This window comes from Herpailurus yagouaroundi, unplaced genomic scaffold, assembly GCF_014898765.1.
Source record: "Herpailurus yagouaroundi ecotype Mexico unplaced genomic scaffold, PumYag 100, whole genome shotgun sequence".
NCBI classification, from domain to species: Eukaryota; Metazoa; Chordata; class Mammalia; order Carnivora; family Felidae; genus Herpailurus; species Herpailurus yagouaroundi.
In genome coordinates, this window is record NW_024412391.1 from 40030058 (window position 1) to 40049383 (window position 19326).

General features: G+C 43.1%; 1 protein-coding gene across 2 annotated transcripts; it reads right to left on the reverse strand.

Annotated features, from left to right (window-relative positions):
* Window positions 1-717: 717 nt before the first annotated feature.
* Window positions 718-18955, reverse strand: PPP1R17 (protein phosphatase 1 regulatory subunit 17). Of its 2 annotated transcripts, XM_040472315.1 has the most exons (6): window positions 18649-18955; window positions 14740-14797; window positions 13451-13557; window positions 9891-10043; window positions 8348-8500; window positions 718-1927 (listed from the first exon to the last, which is right to left on the reverse strand). In XM_040472315.1, exons 1-6 carry the CDS (start codon window positions 18788-18790, stop codon window positions 1848-1850), a joined length of 693 nt encoding a protein of 230 aa, XP_040328249.1. In that variant the 5' UTR covers window positions 18791-18955; the 3' UTR covers window positions 718-1847. The 2 variants fall into 2 exon arrangements, with proteins under 2 accessions (XP_040328249.1, XP_040328250.1); XM_040472316.1 differs by lacking the exon at window positions 14740-14797 and having other exon boundaries at window positions 18649-18751.
* Window positions 18956-19326: the final 371 nt, after the last annotated feature.

A 19326-nucleotide genomic window follows, 5' to 3' on the forward strand; every position in this document is an offset into this window, starting at 1 on the left:
CACACCATCTAGAAGTCAGAAATGGGTTGGGCTTTCCCTGAGTAGCCTGTGAGTTTATTGAGTAGACCCTGAAAGCATGGCTGCAGGAACACACCATGCTTATCAGCAAATCTGGTAGCAGAAGAAGTGATATAATCCTATTATGTACAGTAGTTGCCTTCAGTTTCTTAAAGAATTTATGGTGGCCCTGTTGCACCACTTATGCCTAAACCAGCAGCCTGGCCACATCTATTCCCCTCCTCCCTGACCCCTGGGATTGAGGCCATCAGAAGTGAAAAGGGAGTCCTGGGATCAAGTTGGCAAGAGATCATTAGGAACACGAAGTGTGGGTCTTCACCAGCGACTCCAAACCCAAATGTGAAGGCTGGAGGGTAAAGTCAGCAGACGACATACTCCATGCGGGGCAGAGGGCGAGCTGGACAATGCGTGTTTGTAAAAGGGCATCCATTGCCCAGCATCAGCTGACAGTTGCCATGCTTCTAATCAGGCCCGAGGTTGTCAGATCTTGAGGTGTTTTTCTAAGAGAATCTGCACATCTAGAATTTTAGGCTAATTCTCCTGATTGGATTGTGAAATATTAATGGCAAATTCAAATATTTTTAAACTTATGTGGGTCAAAAAACAAACAGAATCAGTCCTGTAATTCTCTCCTGCAACCTCTTCTCTTGGTATTTGTAAATAAATAATTTTTAGAAGAAATGCACCGGGCCATAAACATGTGGTTAGAAGCATTTTTATTACCAGCAGTGTCCTATATCTTGTCCACGTTTGTGAGAAAGACAGCCTTTTGGAGCCAGGGTGTATATAGAGTCTCCACATTAGCCCTTTCAGGCGGGATCTGTTTGAATATCCACCTTTCTATTTTTGCACAACAGGTTTTGCATCTCCTCACATCCAGCACCTGGTGGATGAGGCCTTCTCGCAAAGGTTTCCCACGGCACCCATAACCAGCAGGCTGGGGCTGGGGTTATGTGTAGATCCCTGCTCAGTAGCTAACACCACATTTTTCCTTCCCATTCAAGAAAGCATATTGGGGTCTAAATAAGTCAGAATGCTAAAAATATACAAACGCCTTCCATCGACCTTAATTAATTTTTTAAAGAGAAAATTCATCACGAACAATATTCTACTTATCATGGTTCACTTGGGACACAGCTCACAAATTTCAGGATAACATGGTTAAGAGATGTTTTAAAAAATAAAAATAAATAAGAAATATTGCTAAGCTTCTCAGTAGACCAGCATGGTCAATTGGGTTGACTTGCCCAACTCATTCGCCTTTAGGGTATCAGTTACAAGGATCATAGAAAGGTCACCAGAGACACTTGGACTCTTGAGGAAAGATAAAGGACACAAAAGACCATGTTCTCCAAAGTAATCAGTGAGTCTGAACCAAGCCCTCCCGCCTCCTTAACTGGCAACAGGGAGTCAGTCCCCCCTTGAGCTGCTATTTGGATAATGTCAAGTCAAGTCCTGGTCACCAGTGCAGACCAAGAAATAAAGCACTTCCATGCTATTCATATTCTTTGCTCCATGAATTGATCCAGAAGATGCAGAAGCTAACACTAGAGTTTTCCCTGTTACCTCCCACTTTGGAATGATCTGTTTCCTTTCCGTTGCATTAGAAAACGAAAATTCAAGAGGCGGGAATAGAAACCAGATTCAAGAAAGAAGAGAGAGTCAAAGAGGTGACTGGCAATCTGATATAGTATGCCTCCTGGGGGAAAGGTGTCTGGATCTTAAAGGCAGATTATGACAAAATGAGAGCAGAAGCAAGTCTATTTTTTTTCTAGGTCGCCACAGGGAACCAATCTAACCTATTTACAAGGGTCTCAGGGGAGCTCTGTTTAAATAGCTATTTTGTCACCATCCTTTTCGTCATCTTCCATGATCACTTTGGGTCTCTCGTCCCTGAGCAGTGTCATACCTGCAAAACAAAGCACCAATCTGCAATTAAGTGCCTCTAATTAAAATATTAGACAACCTTACAGCGTAGACACAGCACACAGGAGCATGACAACCCAAAAGCCCTTTAGCATCTGCAGAGCTAAACGTTAAAGGTGCCAACAGAAAGAGGGAGCCAGGTGGCCTTATTTGGCCTTCCCAGAGGAGCTGTGACTCAGGCAGGACACCGCTCTGGTTACCAGGAGACACTAACCTGGGAGTCAGAGGCAACTTTTACCCCCGTGTCTGTGTTCTGCATTTAAGTTCACAGCACAGTTGGATGAAAAGCAAACAGGTTTTGGAGTCCAACTGCTTCGGACCTCTCATTCTGTCACTCACTTGATCTGTGTTGGGCCCGTGAACACTTTCACACCTGAATTTTCTTGGGTGTAAAATGAGCACACTGATACTGATGTGAAGGGCTATTGTGCCCATTGAACAAGAAGCTCGTCCAGTGCTGAGCACAGCACCATGCCTGTGAACAGCTGAGTCCGCTTCTCCCTTCCTTTTATTTTATACCTTTTTGTTTCATTTGTAAAGTTTATTTATTTTGAAAGGGAGAAAGAGCATGAGCAGGGGAGGGGCAGAGAGAATAGGAGAGAGAGAATCCCAAGCAGGCTCCGCACTGTCAGCACACAGCCCGATGCAGGGCTTGAACTCACAAACCGTGAGATCATGACTTGGGCCGGAACCAACAGTCAGACACGTAACCGGCTGAGCCGCCCAGGCGCCCCATCCCTTCCTTTTACACTTGCTAGTTCACTTCTTTGCAAAGAACGGGTCAGCAGCATAAAGTCAAAATCAACTACATTTTAACATCTAGGGGAAATATGGAGCAGAGGCTCTGAACATGCCATTTCTGTGTGTCAGTGCTGGTAGGCGCTAAACTTTATGTGGTTCAGAGCAAAATGAGAAACTCAAGAACGGGCAGTGAGTTTTTGTAAAGTTCTGTGACTACCATTTAAAAAAATTGTTCTTGGGGCGCCTGGGTGGCGCAGTCGGTTAAGCGTCCGACTTCAGCCAGGTCACGATCTCGCGGTCCGTGAGTTCGAGCCCCGCGTCGGGCTCTGGGCTGATGGCTCAGAGCCTGGAGCCTGTTTCCGATTCTGTGTCTCCCTCTCTCTCTGCCCCTCCCCTGTTCATGCTCTGCCTCTCTCTGTCCCAAAAATAAATAAACGTTGAAAAAAATTTTTTTTCTTTATTTTGAGGTGACTCTTTTTCTCCTTTTGGGTATTAAAATATCCTTTCTTTTATGAAATTTTAGGCATGTCAGGTGGTTAGTTTTTTAGCATCTTACTAGGCAGAATCCAAAGTTGGTATCCCTATGTTGGGCTCCAATATATTTTCTTTTTTAAGAGTTTACTGATCGTTGAAATTCAGAAGCCTAAGCACAATTTTCTGGACTGATCAGACCAGTTCAGACCATCCAAGGAGGTCTGGGTGGGTCTGTTCATCCTGTGAATTGTGAAGTAGGGTCATTTTAATAAAAACACAAAGGAGGGTATGATTCAAGGCCAGTCCTCCGTGATTTCTGTCATCTCATCCCAGCCAACCACAGTGCCTTGCCCCACTCCCACCTTCTCATAATTAGAATCCTTTCGGTTCATTAAGCATTTCATAAAGATCTAAACATGAGGGTAGAAAGCTGTGCACCACAAGAGGCCTTTCTACAACACTGGACTCCATTCAACAGCGGCAAATTAATGAAAACTATGTGTTGATCTTAATGACTATTCATTTGATTCAGTTCCTAGTTTGTTCATATGGGTTCTTCACCAATTAGCTGATATTTATTGGAGGAGAAAAACAATTTCAGAAGTCTGGTTGAAAATGAGGATTTTGCATAAATCACTTAGGAAACACAGTGGGAGATATTTTCTCTTATACCCGCTGCAAAGAGGTTTGGATTTTTCCTTGGAATTAAGGCTATCGTGGTAGGAGAACATACAGTTAACTATGCTAATCCCCCAAACTTTCCATCTTAATTTCCTTGATATCTTTTCACATCAAGCCAAATTTGAGGTGGTTCAAAGTGGACAAGAGCGTTTAAATTCCCAGATCTCAGTCAACTTTCTGATTATTTGGGGTATCCTTGAAACCTAGTTGTACAAGCATCTGGGCAGGAAAAAAAAGTCTTGGGATTCCAGGGAAAGGAGGAGCCTGTGTAACCATCAAGGTCAGCCCTTCCCAAACTAGGCTAGGCTTTCCACAGGGACACAGGAGATAATTTCAAGTGGAAAGTGAACTAGCATTTACATTAATATAGTTAAGCCTTAAAATAATGTCTTACAATGAAAAATACATATTGTGGCTCATCAAAATCTTGATTTCATGGCTATCATTGTTTAGGATGAGCCTTAAATCAGTAACATCTATGTCATCACTGCATTCTGCTTGATGTTTCATATTGTCAGCTTTGTTCATTTGATGATGAATGAGGTTTGATAAACACTGGTCTGTGATTTAACCCAGTCCTGAGCCTATGTTCTACCATGGGAAACAGAGGTATGTTATTGAAGAAATGTACTCTAGAGCCAGAAAGCTTTGTCCTGGTGGTCATTGAACTTTGAGCAAGTCATTTAACCTGTCTGAGCCTCAGTTTATTCATTTGCAAAACTGGAGAAAAAAATAAATCATATCTCCCTCAGGGGGTGACACTGCCAGGTAGATTTAGACCAACATTCTTTTATGCTTCAAGCACACTTTTACGTGAACCTCCATTAAAGCACTTTTCACATTGTAGGAATCATTGGACAATACATCCATCACCCCTACCCCCTACTGAACTCTTGGGTTCTTTTTTTTTTTTTCTTTAAATTTAATTTATTTATTTTGAGAGGGTGGAGAGGGGCAGAGATAGAGGGAAAGAGAGAGAATCCTGAGCAGACTCTGCACTGTCAGCACAGAGCCTGATGAAGGGCTCAGACTCATGAACCATGAGATCGTGACCTGAGCTGAAATCGAGTCAGACGCTTAACCAACTGAGCCTGCCTGGCCAAGAACTGTGAGGTTCTTAAAGGATATCCTAGCATCTAGCAGGGGACTTGGGATACAGTAGGGACTTAGAAAATATCAGTTCCTACCTTTCCATTCTCTGTGTAGGAGAGTTTAAGGAACTTGCCTGTTTGTTAGAAACTCGTATGTTTTTAAGGCCAAAGCTGTCAGTCCAAGGTCTCTAAGGGCCAACCAATTAGCCTTGTAACAAGCTGTTTTAGGCCATGATTCCACTCAGAGCTGGTCACCTGCATTATAGATGTATGCCTCTAATTCAAGGAAGCCAGGGCTGAGATGCCACCTGTCCTGGCAAACCACACCAGAGAGAATACTATTCCCAGAAAAACAGAAGAGGTGTCACTTTCAAAGGACATATCAGTCTCCTTTCTACAAGCACATTAGTGAGCTTTGATCTCCAAATATTTACAGCTCGTGGGCCAATTTTCCAAGCGACTTCTCTTCAATGCTTCCAGCCTCGTTATTCTCTACTTTCTTGGTTCCTTTTGCCACAAACCTTAGCTAAAGACTTCTTTTTCTTTTAAGCAGGTCTCGGCTATTAAGATCTTACTAATCACAGTCCTATGCACCCTGCCATGCAGTCACCAAGATGGGGGGCTCTGGCAAATGTGGGCCAAGTTGGGAACAGACCTGGGTTGGCAAGGAAGTCAGAGATGACTCCTCACTAAGGAGTTGTCTGGCAGTTGGAACCCATCAAATAAGCTCATTAACCTAGGGGAATGAAGGCAGTTAGCAAGAGATTTAGAAGAGAGAGATAATCCTTGTCCGGTCTTCACTTGCCAAGGGCTAATGAGAGGAGATGTCTCCAGAGTGCATTTGTCTGTGAGTTCCTCTCAACACCCTTATTAGAACCAATATGAGTTTCTCTGAACATCTGCCGAAGGCTCTATCCTTATCAGCTTAACTAGCATTTCGATTACTGCCAAATCTTTAGATACTAAAAGGCTCTTCAAAAATAAAGTGCTTCAGCTAATATGCTAATAAAAGCTAGAATCATAGAACACTATCTATAATTGCAAATACAACACAGAGATTTGCTGATCCTAGGAATTCCATAATGTGTGTAGAGTCCGTGGATATACAGCCTCTCTTTCCAGCTCTGTGTACTTTGCCCTGTTTGATAAACACTTTTTAAAAATTCAGCTCGGAAGCTGCTCTCCTAAGATGTAGATATTGGGATGTAGGCAGCATCCATTGCTTAAATAAACAGGGCTTAACATTTTAGGAAGTCCTTTGAATCAGTAGATTTATATGGAGAGGTAAAAACACTTGCAGCTAGGAAAATTCTCACTTTTAGAAATGGTTTGAATAATCTCAAGGAATATAAGATTGAAGAGAATGGAGGGGAACTCACATTTATTGAGGACTTTGAACAATCCAGGATCTGTGCTAAGTGCTTTATAGACTTTATTTAATTTTGTTAACAATTCTGGGAAACAGATTTTTATGGTCCTCCATTCAGAAATGCATGAAATGAAGGAGGCTGTTTTGTTTGTGCTGGTTGCCCAGGCTCACAAAGCTAGGATGAGCAGAGCCAGAGATCAAACTTAGTCCTTTCTGATCGCAAAGCCCATGTTCAATGCCTCTGCTAAGGTGACTCTATGCCCATAAATATTTTGTTCCTCGATCAAGTCTTCCCCTAGAAGAACTTCAATAAAAACAAATACAGGAATGGGTAAAGAAATAAAATCTCCTAATAGAGAACTTGGAACTGCAGAATTGTGACTGGCAAATAGAATATCAAATCAACAGATCCTTATTGAGCACTGCTGTATAGAAGGGACTTGGCTAGACAGCAAGGTCAATACCAGCAACATAGAGCAATCACAGGCCAGTTCTCATGAATTCATCAAATTTAAGTCAATTTAAAGAAGAGCTACAAAAATAGCAGCAAGAACGATGAAAACTATACTGAAAGATGACAGTCTCAGTTTGCATGCCCATCTACTACAGAGTTAGTTACGGACAGAAAAGATTCATTTTGGACTTGGAGGGGTCTGTTAGCAGAGACTTTGGTTGAGTCTTGAAAGGTGACTAGAACTGGGACAGAGGCAGAGCTTGGGGGAAATGTGTGATGGGTTGGAGGTTCATTGCAGGCATATGAGAACACGTTTGAGGCAGTTCAGAACCTGTCACTTGGTCCTTGGTCCATTTCTTCAGAGAAATGCCTCCTCAATGCTCCATGCGTCCTTGCCTGGCTCTGCTCCACAGAGATCAGTGGCCTTGTCTGTATCCCTGACTGCCTATTTATGATTGAGGTGTCTTTCAATTTTTTATTAAATAAAATAATGGGGAAACATAGTTCTATAGCAACAAAATCTCATCTCCTCCCTAAGTGTCCCTTCTGGATTGCCATAGAGCTGAAAGTCCCAACTATCCACCCCAGTACGACGTAAGGCAGACCTGGATTAGAGCCCCAGCTCTGCTGCGTCACTGCGTTGGATCTTGAGCATAATTTGATCCATTTATCTGTCCTCCTAATCATCCCATCTCAATCCAACCAATCAACCAAGCACCTACATCTCCATCAATGTCATCCACAGAAGACTTTAAGTTACATACATTCTCTTTCAGCTTTTTTATGTGAAGGGACCTAATAGCTCCTTTCTTGTGTTACTCAGCTGATTTAAACAAAATCCACAAACATACCGAACTCAATACCTAACATTTAGTAGAGTCTCAATAAACATTAGTACATTTTCTTCTCTGCCACCCCCTCCAAATATCTATGTAAAACACACACTCACACATGTGACTCACTCAGTCACATGTATAAGACTCGCTCAGTCTTATAACCTAATCGTGAATGTATATGTCTTTTTCCCCAACCTGCACTTAACATTCTCAGGGACAAGACTACACTTCATACATTAGCTGCCTTATATAGCCTGGGGTGGTGTACACAGTTCAGCAAGACTTTTTGGTTTGATTTGCACATATGAAGGTGGTTATTATTTCTGAATCTCCCTTTCTCTCCCTCTCCCTCTCTCCTTCTCTTGTTTTAAAGATTTGGTCAGTATATCCAGGCGTCTTGGGAGAATCATCTATCAGTCATAGGATGCATGATTCATGGGAGACTAGGGAGGGGGATATTTCAACTCTTTTCAAGGACCCACTGACATTTCTATTTCATTGGCTCAGTGAACTTGACCAGTCCTGCTGAAGCACGAGTAATGCTCTGAACCTCCCCCGGCTCCAACTCAGCCCTGGGGGAGCTGCCGGGGAAGGTAAACGTGAAATGCAGCCATACATGCTCCTCTTCCCCAGAGCACTGCTGTGTGACACAGACTGCTGGGCCAGGACAAAGGCCATGCCCGTGGCAGTTCCAGATGGTAAGGCTCTTGACCTGTTCCCATCACCCCCTGCAAATGCCTTGCACCAGCTCTTTTACCTGCTGCAAAGGGGGACACGTGCAGGGCAGGTGTGTCTTTTCTCCTTGGTTTTTTCTGTTCCAGGTCAGTGTTATGAACAGCTGGACTCATTTTGCCCTTTGGATGTCTCTCTTGAACATCGTATCTTTGAATGAAATGTTCTGAAAGCACACCTGCATGGTTTGGGGAACAAATGGGGAAACAGGGTCAGACACATATATCCTACTACGTAAGGACTATGCCTTCATATTTGCACACATACCTAGTGATGGTAGTCAATATATCTTTTCAAACTTATTTTAAACAATCGTTTCAATATTAAGAATTAGTCTCTGTTGAGGCAACACTAGCGAACATCCTCTAAGTAAAGGGTTTTACGTGCCTGATTTTATGTTAGCCTCAGAAAACACTGAGGAATTTAGTATTACCATCACCGTCACACATCTGAGGAAAACGAGGCACCGAAATATACCCACCGCAGCCCAGCTCCCAGGGGTCAGGGCCAGGAATTGAGCCCAGGTTTGCCTGCCTCCCAGGGCCATCCTGGCTAGAGCAATGCATCATTTGTTGTTCTGCAGGCCACATGCTTCACTCTTCAGTGTCTTGCCTGCCTTCTCACCTCTCCCACATGTGAAATTTCTCTCCATCATTTAAAGACTCTCTGAAAGCGGCCTCTTCTAGGGAACTTTCCACAACCCCTTGCCCAGGCTGAGCTCCTGGAGTCTTTATGTAAGGACCTCATTACTTACATAAAGCAATTATTTTACTTTTACATAAGTAAACAACTTTTACATAAAGTTGTTATTTCTTCCTGCATATTTCAGCTATTTAGGTGCTTCTGTTTTGTCTCGTAAAACTGAAAGTTCCTTCCCAGGAAGCTCTGGCTTCTATTTGTTTTGTAGCCCTCCAAGTGGGTCATGAGTGGAAAGAACACTAAATACATGACCCAGAGGGAAGGAGAAAAGGAAAGAAGACCAAACAAAACTGTTGGGAAACAGTATCACACCTCACACACAAGGTTGTTAGAGAGACACGTTAGACAACGTGTTCATCAAACAATTTTGCTTTTTCCTGGGCACACAGAGAGTCTACACTTCTCAGCCTCCCTTGCAGTCCGGTGAAGTTTTGGACTGAAGGACGCGAGCTGTGTCCCTTTTGGACCTGCCAATCTCGCCCTCTGTTCTGCGCCCCCCCACCCCCCAACTTCATCCCTGTGCCTGCTGGATGCTGAGGCTCACGGTGACTTTGAAAGGCATGTGCTGGTGACATGCAAACTGCCACCAGCCAGAATCCTGGAATTACTGTTTGGAGCAGAACCTGCTTTTGCAACTTGCACTATTGATGAGTGAGAAGAAAAAAAAAAAAAAAACCCAAAACTTGTGCCATTAACATTTTGTAATTCATTTGTTACAGCAGCTGGCCATATTGTCATGAAGACAGATGTAGGGATAGTACCAGTGATTTAAAAACACCCAAGTATTTAAGGAAACATTGTAAGACCAATGTGATCTACAGCAGCGGTTCCCTTTTACAGATGTGCGAACTGAACTCATTGTCCGTTACCTGGTATGAAAGGTGGGATGTGCAATGCCGGTGTATCTTTTCTTCTTGGTTTCTTTTGGTCTGACTCAACATTCAGGGCAACCTGCACATTTTTTCCCTTTCTTGGCTTCTTTTTGAGATCACAGTCCTTAATGAACTGGTCTGAAAGGTCATCTGATATTGAGGGCATGCAAAATAAAAAAGAATGTGATGTGAATAAGGGTTGCTCACAAACTGGTTGGTTTCCAATCACTTGCAGGAGCCATTTGGTCTGAAAAGGAAAATTATTTGTGGATTTTGGCCTAGTCTACATCAAACTTTAGGAGCCTTGCACAAATACACAGTAAAACAGAAAACTGGAATATTCCACAAAACGCCAAAGGGGATGGATAATCAAAGCAAAAGAGAACTTTAAAATATAATTAGGCAAGCCACAGAGTGGGTGTGAGTTAAATTTCTGATGGGAGGACAGGTTCTCTGTGCGAAATGCTCTTTCTTAACTTCTTTTCCTCAAGGAAAAGAAGACTCCACGGGTCAGGATGGAACCAGGCATGCTCTTCAGTCTTGTAGTAAAGTTCTCTGCAAATTCCTCACCCACCTCCATTCCTGTGGCCAGGTGGTCACCCGGATGATTCACACTTGCCTTCAGCATTGGTGTCTTGGTTCGCCGCACACTGGCATTGCAATTCTCTCATTTGCCCATCTCAACCCCAGGTCCTCCTGCCCTCTTACTCAGCTTTTTACCTTTCTCAGTGCCCGGAGCTTGTGAGGCTCTGCATCACATCCATCAGATGCCAGGCTACACAATTAATCCAGTCTGATCACTCCTCGCCCATTATTTTCTTTGCTCCATCTGACTCCTCAATGTTTTTGTTGATGGTGCACTCCTCTGAGCTTCTCTGTCATTGTTCTAGCACCTGTTTATTCCATAATGGTTTCTCTCCTGCTCTAGAAAGAGGCTTCATGGAAATTAAGGATTATGTCCTTTTAATAATTTTATTCTTAGTTGCCTCTCCCGCCAATAAATGCATGTTGAATGGATAAGTGATGTTGGACTGATCGCAGTTCAATTGCTGACTCTGTCCCCTGTTAGTTCTGAGAATTTGGCCCTCACTTTCTAGGAACTTTGATATCGTCTCAAATTTTTAAATGGGGATAATATTAAATCAGTGTGTGTGTGTGTGTGTGTGTGTGTGTGTGTGTGTGTGTGTGACAGAGAGAGAAGACTACATTTGTTAATGTTGGTAAAACAGTTGTTACATTTGATATATCTCAAATCCTCAAAAAAAATGGACTCTGGCCATTGCTCACCCCCTGACACCTTCTAGAAGATCCAAAGAAAGCCCACCTCCCTACCCCATCTCTGTAAGTCTTTCCCAGTCTTGGGTATCCTTTCTCAGCTTCTGGGTAGCTGCAGGAGTTTTGCTCATGTAACACCTTTTCTGCATATATCTTCTCTGCCGTCTTTGATGACAGGTATCTTGTGTTTTTATCTCCTTACAGCAATTAATAAATATTTGTTGGATGTATGCTTGAATGAATGAACTCAAACATGTTATATATAAGGAGATAGTCTGTTAGGGTTCAAAGAAGCCATAGACAGTGAAGAAATTCACTCTGACCTGGATACAGTCTGGTTACATCTATGGCTGTGAATGAATTTGGGGAAATTCAGGTATTAATTGGATATTTTCAGCCCCTTCCTCTTTTCCCTCCTCCTTTTATTCTCCTTCCTTCCTTCTTTCCTTCCTCCCTTCTTTTTCTCTCTGTTTCTCTTTTATGAAAATATTCAGGTCAATGTCTTCAAAACACTGGGGGTTAAATGTGTCAAACCTGTTCACTTCAGTTTTGTGGGTCTAGATATAACCTGTGTCATTCATTCATGCATTTATTCAACAAACGTTGATCAAGTTCCTACTCTATGTCAGGTCTTGAGCAAGATTCTAGGGCTAAAAAGACAAATAAGAAATGGTCCTTGTTTTCAAGTTGCTGTGATCTATTGGGCTTTATGTCTGGATGGGGTCCTTTGTTTTAGAAAATTCAATATGCACGAGAAACCTACCAGGAGAAATACTTAGTAACCATACATTATTATGCCTGCATCATCCAAAGATCACAGTATATAACCAAAAAATCAAATAGCGTCATTCCCTTCAGCCATATTTAATAGTAATACATGTTTCCTTTCACCTAAAGGATTTGAATAATCCCATCCAATCATTTCATTTTAACAAATTTTTATTGAGATCATATTATATGTAAGGCATTGCACTATTTGCTTTTAGGTTTACATATACAAAAAAAAAAAAGAGGTGAGTGGGGAACTTTCCTGAGTACTGCTTATGTATGAGATAATTCCACATCCTTCTAGTGTGTGGCAAGTCAGAGAAGGTGTTGGTCAACCAACACCTTCTCTGACTAATCAATTCCTGTGTCTTACCGGTTGTTAAATATTCATATCGTATCCCAAACACATTCTTTCATGTAGTCCTTACACCCAGCCCACAAGGAAGGCGTGCTATTATTTCCAATTTGCAGACGAGGAAACTGAAGTTGGAAAGGCCAGATGAAAAACTAAAGGTTACATTCCTGGCATGTTATGGCACCAAGAGTAAGTCGAGGTTCTTGGGACTATGTTTCATAAGGACTGAAATTACCATTTTAAAAATTTGCTGCCACATAGCACAGTTAACCCCCCCCCCCCCCCATATCATACATACCATAGGCATTTGTTGAATGAATGTATGTTGGTCGGAATGGGTGCTGCCCAGCGGTAGGGCCTCTGGAAGTACAGGCTGGATGTCGACCAGTCATGGGTCACCATTCAACCCCAGGATACAACTCAGTGCACAGTACAGAGAGCAAGACATTTGCTTCAATTTGGACTTTTACTTCCATTGCACTTTTTCCTACTTTTGGAGAAATCCTGAACATAAACTATCTTGATGGCAAATGGGGAGAGGGGAGAGGAGGGGGGACTCATAACCAGGCGAGACATAAACAAAGGCTATGAATATGCAAAAGGCCCATCCATCAAAAGTCTGAGTGTCTCATTTTTAGAAATGGGTAGAGGCAGAAATGTTTCTGGTATTTTCATTACAAAGGTTATGCAAAAAGTCAGTTCTGGAAAGGAAACAGATTGACAATAAAGCCGAAAAAGGCTATTTAAAATTCTGTCTTGATAGGCAAAGAGAGATATTTGAAATATTTTATTGCACTGCACATGGGGTGTAAGTGTGCCGGCAAATACTGGAAAGCGGGTCTCCTGCCACATTCCATTTATTGCCTCAGAAATGCTCTGTCTGGGACTCTGTCAGACCCAGAAAAGAGGACAATGCCTTTTCTCTCTTTCTGTAACTCTAATGAACTTCTCTCCAGTGCTTCAGCTAATATTTACATGGCAGACCCCACAGAGCCATGGCTATTTGCCTTTCCAGCTGGTGTTGGCTGTCACCAGAAGGTAGGAACGATCAGGTTTCAGGGGACCTCCCACTGACTTGCCTGCAAACCGAATGGCGAGAGGATGGCAGAGACACCTCCTTTCTGACTCTCACTACTGACATGCACGCTGCAGCATTTACCTAAGTGCTCACGATGAGGGTCTAGCTTGTCCAGCCTGTCTTCTGAGAGCTCCAGTGGCTGCATTTGCTCAGTGGACATCATCGAAGGAGGTATATCTTCTCTAGCACTGCAGAAGTATAAGAAACAAGACCATAAGTGTGTCTTCTGTTCATTTGCTCACTTATTAAATAAGCGTATTTATTGAGCACTTACTACATTCTCAATTCAATCCTATTTTTTCAAGTCTGTTTCTTATGCTTAACTACTAGAAGCTCTAACTTAAGATTTAAGGCAAAATAGGGGCTCCTGGGTGCCTCAGTCAGTTATGCATCCAACTCTGCATTTTGGCTCAGGTCATGATCTCTCGATCGGATATCGAGCCCTGTATCAGGCTCCATGCTGACAGCGCAGAGACTGCTTGGGACTCTCTCTCTCTCTGCCCCTTCCTTGCTTGTATGCATGTACGTGAATGTACGCTCTTTCTCTCTTTCTCTCAAAATAAATAAACATAAAAAAAGATTTAAGTCAAAATAAATGAAACACACACATACATGGATATAACTGCCATTCATCAAATGTTCAATATTTATTCCTCTTTCAGAAGCACTGTGGGAGTTTCTGAATGAATACTTGTCAATTCTGAATTAGAAATGAGTTAGCTGAGAGTTACAGAAATCTTGATTAAATCTTGTCTATATATTCTGTTGAGTTCTGCAAAGTAGGATTAGGTCTACTTCATAGATGAAGAAAGCAAGAATCAGAAAACATAACTTCTTTAGTTATGCAATTCTTAAATAGCCAAGATCCAATTATTAAATAGCCTGGGTCCAAACCCAGTCCTGAAGATTTCCATTAGATACCCAAGACTCTTAAAACAGTGATTCCTTTGAACCCAAATTGAATCAGCCTTCTGGTTTTCTATCATGACATACTACAAAGTATAGCATGTAATGTATAAATGTATAGTATAAAGTAATTATAAGGTAATAAGATTTTTTCCCTGCCCATATTATAAGGTGGTAAGAAAAAAATCTAGGTCTTGAAACGGATCTTTATTATTTTCTCCCTAGAGATTTCTGACATTAAAGCAAGTCTGTTTCCCCCTCCCCCTCCCCCATTTTCTTAGACCACAAATCCATTGAACTTTCAGAGCTATTAGTTGTAGTCATTCTCCAGGAGTGGAAATCCAGAATGGACATATGTCAAGTCTGAATGAGAAATGCATTACTTGAGATTTATAGAATCTGCCTGGATTCTATTTCTTTCTGAAAATTTATTTCTCACGTTCTATCATAACAAGAATACTTACAGACAAAAAAGATTAAAATGGCCCAAACTGATCCTCTGTTCTTGAGGTTCCTGGATCACTGGCATGCAGACGAACACAGAGACCAGTTGTGTTAACATTTCAAGCTCATAGAATTAGTTCAACTCAGTTGTCTTCTGAGGAATAAGCCAGTTTTCTCCGGGAAGGCTGGAGGGCCTCTCCCCCTACAAGCTGAGATCATTGCATAGCAGATGGAGCTATTAACGGATTACTTGAACCCGGCTTTTAGTGTCATTCTGAGCAGACTGACTGTACGGAGTGACTTTAGCAGAAATCAATTCAGACCATTGTTTTAATGTTTGTATAAAGACTGCCAACTCCCTGGGACCATAAGGAAGTATGCTGTTAACTTGGGTGGTTACCGCCCACCTGCTCAAGTGGAGAGGAAAGCTATTGGACCATCAGTCGGGATGAGTGGGCTCAGTGCTGAGGTCTTGAGGGAAAGTTACAGCCTCAGATATGGCCTGTGCGCCTTAACCAATCCAATCTTACTTCACTCTGGGCAGAAAGTCACAGGCCCCGTCATTGACTTGATGCTGAAAATCACCCCATTGAGGATCTAGTCCAGTGTTCATTTAGAAGGAGAACTGAGGCTTGAAGAGGTCGAAGGGACCTATCATTGGTTACACACTCAGAGTCAGAGCCGCCATTTGACCATAGGCTCCTACTCTCTGTTCTAGGTCTTATCTGGCAATGGTCCCCCTCTCCTTCTCTCCAGCCAGAGTAAACTTTCTTTTCTTTGTACTTGAATCATAGGACTGCTCCTGTGTGCTCAATCGCTGGTTATTTAACTCGAATCTGAGCTTTCAGGTTCACATGGATCTAGGTCGAATCGCAGCTCTTCAAAAAGAGGTATGACTTTGATTCAGTGGCTAAATCTTAATGAGGTAGTGGGGGTAAATGGAGCCCAAGTAACCATGTCATCATTTTTCCCCTTTTTTCTACAAGCTACAGCTGCTATGATAGAATTAGCAAAGGCTAGCCTCTTTGCGGTGCACTGAGGGATGGGCCCCCGGGGTCACAGGTCCCTCTCTGTCCCCCTATCCCATTCTTACCCTCACTTTTCTTACCTGTAAAATAGAGGAAATAGTATCTACCTCATAGAGTTACTATAAAGGTTAAATGGAATAGCTCCCTGCTTTGCACATCGCAGGTACTGAGTGAATGGTAGTCATTATTATGTAACATCTCTACCATACCGGATGTCTAGCTAATGAAGACCAGCTTGTTTAGCTAAAAAATCATCAAACCCTTCATTTTCATCTAGATGCTGAACCATGGGCGGGCTAGCCTTCATCTATCTGAACAAAACGGCTTTCACAGTACTGGATGTGTGAGAGAGAAGCCTTCCCTTAGCAGGTGAATTGTCCAAGTGTTGGAAGTCCCTGGACAAGGTGAGGGCACCTGCTTCTTTCCCAAGATAGTACCTCGTGTCTGTAGGGGAAGCAACACTATTTTATTCATTCATTTATTTATTTACTTACTTTAAACTGTAAACTTTTTTTTTTTTTTAAGAGAGAGAGGGAGAGAGTGCTAGCAGGGAGGGGCAGAAAGAGAAAGAGAGGGAGAGAGAAAGAGAGAGAGAGAATCCCAAGCAGGCTCCATGCCCAGCATGAGCGACTGAGTCACCCAGGCACCCCAGAAATACTGTTTTAAACCAGTGTGATTGCAAGCATGCAGTGCTGGGCCGGGCCGGCAAGCTTCTGTTTGCTATGGAGCTGAAAGATGGTTTCCAGATTTGGGGTTTTATGTCACAACAATAGCCTGTGCTGGGCAGGGTTGAGTTTTGCCCAGGGGATTAGAGGATACTGCTATCACGGATGATGTCATTAAGATCTTTTGGGCAGAAAACCTTCACACAAAGAAAGGAACAAGTACTCGAGGAGAGAAAAGTTTGGTTTAGCATCACCTTCTTGGTAACTGTCATTTTACCTGTCTGTTGAATGTTAGTATAAGATGACCCCCTCTCCCTACGACACGAGCCGGTCTAGTGAATGAACTAAGAAATGATTTCTGCCCCTGCTCATGCTTTCTGTTCTTTAATTCAGCCTCCCCATCCCAAGCACCAGCGAAGGGACCCTGCGCTTGTCATGCTGCCCTGGAAGGTTGTATCATCTCCCTCAGCAGCTCACCGTAATTTGGGAATGTTCTTAGTGCTGGCTCTTTCTTTCATACCTAAATACCTGGCCCCTTGGGTGTTCAGATTCTAACCAAGGGACTAGGGCCTCATGAGATGCCTTGGGGGTATTACATAAACTGTTCTCTAGTACAAAGATTTGTCACCCTCTCACATTCTTCTTGCTGTTGATTGCACGTTCAGTGTCTCTGAATTTTAACACTCACACACAGTGTTGATTTGGATAATATCAAACTGCCCACCCTCACCTGAAAAGCCTCCCCCCCCCCCCACAGAGAGACACTTGTAAATGCAAACACCACCTAGAGAAGAGATATATTAACTGACATCACATAATGCACAAGGGCGCCAGTGCATTTAATGATAAAAGTCACCTTCTCTTTTGAGAACAGGAACCGGAAGATCAGGGACCTGGGAAGGAAGCCCACCAAACTGCAGGAGGACAGCCAAGCCAGAGTGGGCTGGTGGGCTGCTGAAGCTGAGGACAATGTGGGGGCAGGGGGGCCTCCACCAGCCCAGAGCCGGTTCCTACTTTGGGGACAGTAGTGCTATTTCCTCATGTTAAAAAGATTGGTCAGTTCAGTTTGAGGTCAGAAGCAGGTCTGGGCATTTTGCCTTTTCTCTCAACACCGAGTAAGTAAGTTTCTTGGCTGGATGTTAGAATATGTAGTTTAACTCAAGGTCACTGACATCAAGCATTTGGCCCTGTGAGGCAATACGGGGTAGAAGCAAATGTCTGGTTACTTGTACTGGTCTCTAGCTGGGTCCACTTGGGGAAATTGTATGTCCTCCTGGAAACTTAGTTTCCGCATCTGTAAAATGGGTTGCTGGTGGCTCTTTCTCCAGGGTTGAGGGTATTCACACAGCGTGTCTAAAGCTTCTAGCCCAGATCTCAGTGGACGCTGACACTTTAAAAAGTGTGCGTTGCCTTGTTTGTTCTTTTCATCCTTATTAAATTGAACCGTTGGAAACGTCTCCTTGTCCCATCTTTGGCCTTCTTTGAAGCTAATCATGAGATTAGAACAATCCAAGGTACAAACCAACGCAGACACCCCTTTCCAAATCTTGGGAATATGGTACTACTGATTCTCAGAAGCAAGCGGACGCAGCTTAACTGAGGAAATTCTAAAGAATTCTGAAGAATTTCCCCCAAAGTAATCATCCCTGGATTGATTTGATGGAATAAAAAGTTAGAAGGTTATGTCCATAGCCCAATGTGGTGTCTGATTATATAAAATCCGTATCCTTTGTCAAATCTCTTTTTAGCCTGAGGATTTAATTCAGGTCAAAAAGTACTACGTTTTAAAATCAGGTTTGTTCATTAAAAGACTAAATTTGCAGTATTCCTCAAGGAGTGAGTCTTACTTGAAGTAGGGCATGGAAAGGTGTTTTTGGCAAGCACAGCCTCCCCAGCCTTAGAAGATGAGCCTTCCCACAATGTGCGAATATGTGGACATATCAGTGTTCATCTCGAAACTTAGCAATTTAGTTTGCGAGAATTCTGACTCTACAGAATTCAGAACTCCACCTCCTTTAGAAAAAAATGTCTTGAAAATGATGACTTTTCCAGCTCCCCATCTAGCCCCGGCTTAGTCTTGCTCCAGAAAGCATACCCCCGCCCCCGCCCCCTTCCCTGCCCCTTCACCACCAGCTGCCTCCTCCTTTGTCCCAGCGACCATAAAGAAGCAGTAACTTATTGAAAATTTGCTTTCCTTGCTGCAAAAGTTCTTGGAGTAAAAATCTGAAGCACTTACCAATCAGTGCAGGCTCTGGGATGAGAAGGTGAGAGAAGGGGAGGGCAAGCCTCCTCCCCAAGCTGGGCCGGCTTCTCTGCAGCAGTGGCTGCTGCTGGGCTCCAGCTCCTCTTATCAAGGGACCAGCTGCCGCTGTTGCCATGGGGATGCTCCGTTTCACAGGCGCCAGGGCAAGGGGGATGGAGAGGGGAAGACGGTAATCTCGCTGCCACTGCTCCGACTGCAATAATTGTCCATTACAAAACACAATACAGAGTGGTACTTTGAGTTCCCAGTGTGCAAGGCTGGAGGAATCCAGACAAGCCAGCTAGACCCTCTAATCCCTGAAACAACCCGATGCAGTAGGGTTTTTTGGCCTGACTTTGCAAATATGGGAGCTGAGGCACAGTCAGGTTAGGTGACTTGCCCGAAAGGTGCTACAGCTGATTTTAATTCTCAAATCTACTTGAGTTTAAATACCACGAGGCACTTTCACTCACCACCGGGGCCCGGGTGAGAAGAATAGTAGCAATGGCTGACATTTCCATAAGGCTTCCCAGGTGACAGGCACTCTTCTTTACCCATATTACTCATTTCATCTTCAGTACGGTCTTGCCAGATAAACCGCTGTCATCATCCCCCTCTCGATGCTGGGGCACTGAGCTGATAAACCATCTGCCCAAGATCTCACTGCTCGTA

Excerpts from the sequence above, each read along its gene's own strand:
- PPP1R17 (XM_040472315.1), bottom strand. The coding sequence starts at position 18,790 with ATGGCAACAGCGGCAGCTGGTCCCTTGATAAGAGGAGCTGGAGCCCAG. Across the intron at positions 13,558-14,739 it reads CATTTTAATCTTTTTTGTCT|TGCTAGAGAAGATATACCTC; the intron begins GTAAGTATTCTT and ends ATACTTCTGCAG. Across the intron at positions 10,044-13,450 it reads CCCTCATCGTGAGCACTTAG|ATGACCTTTCAGACCAGTTC; the intron begins GTAAATGCTGCA and ends CCTCAATATCAG.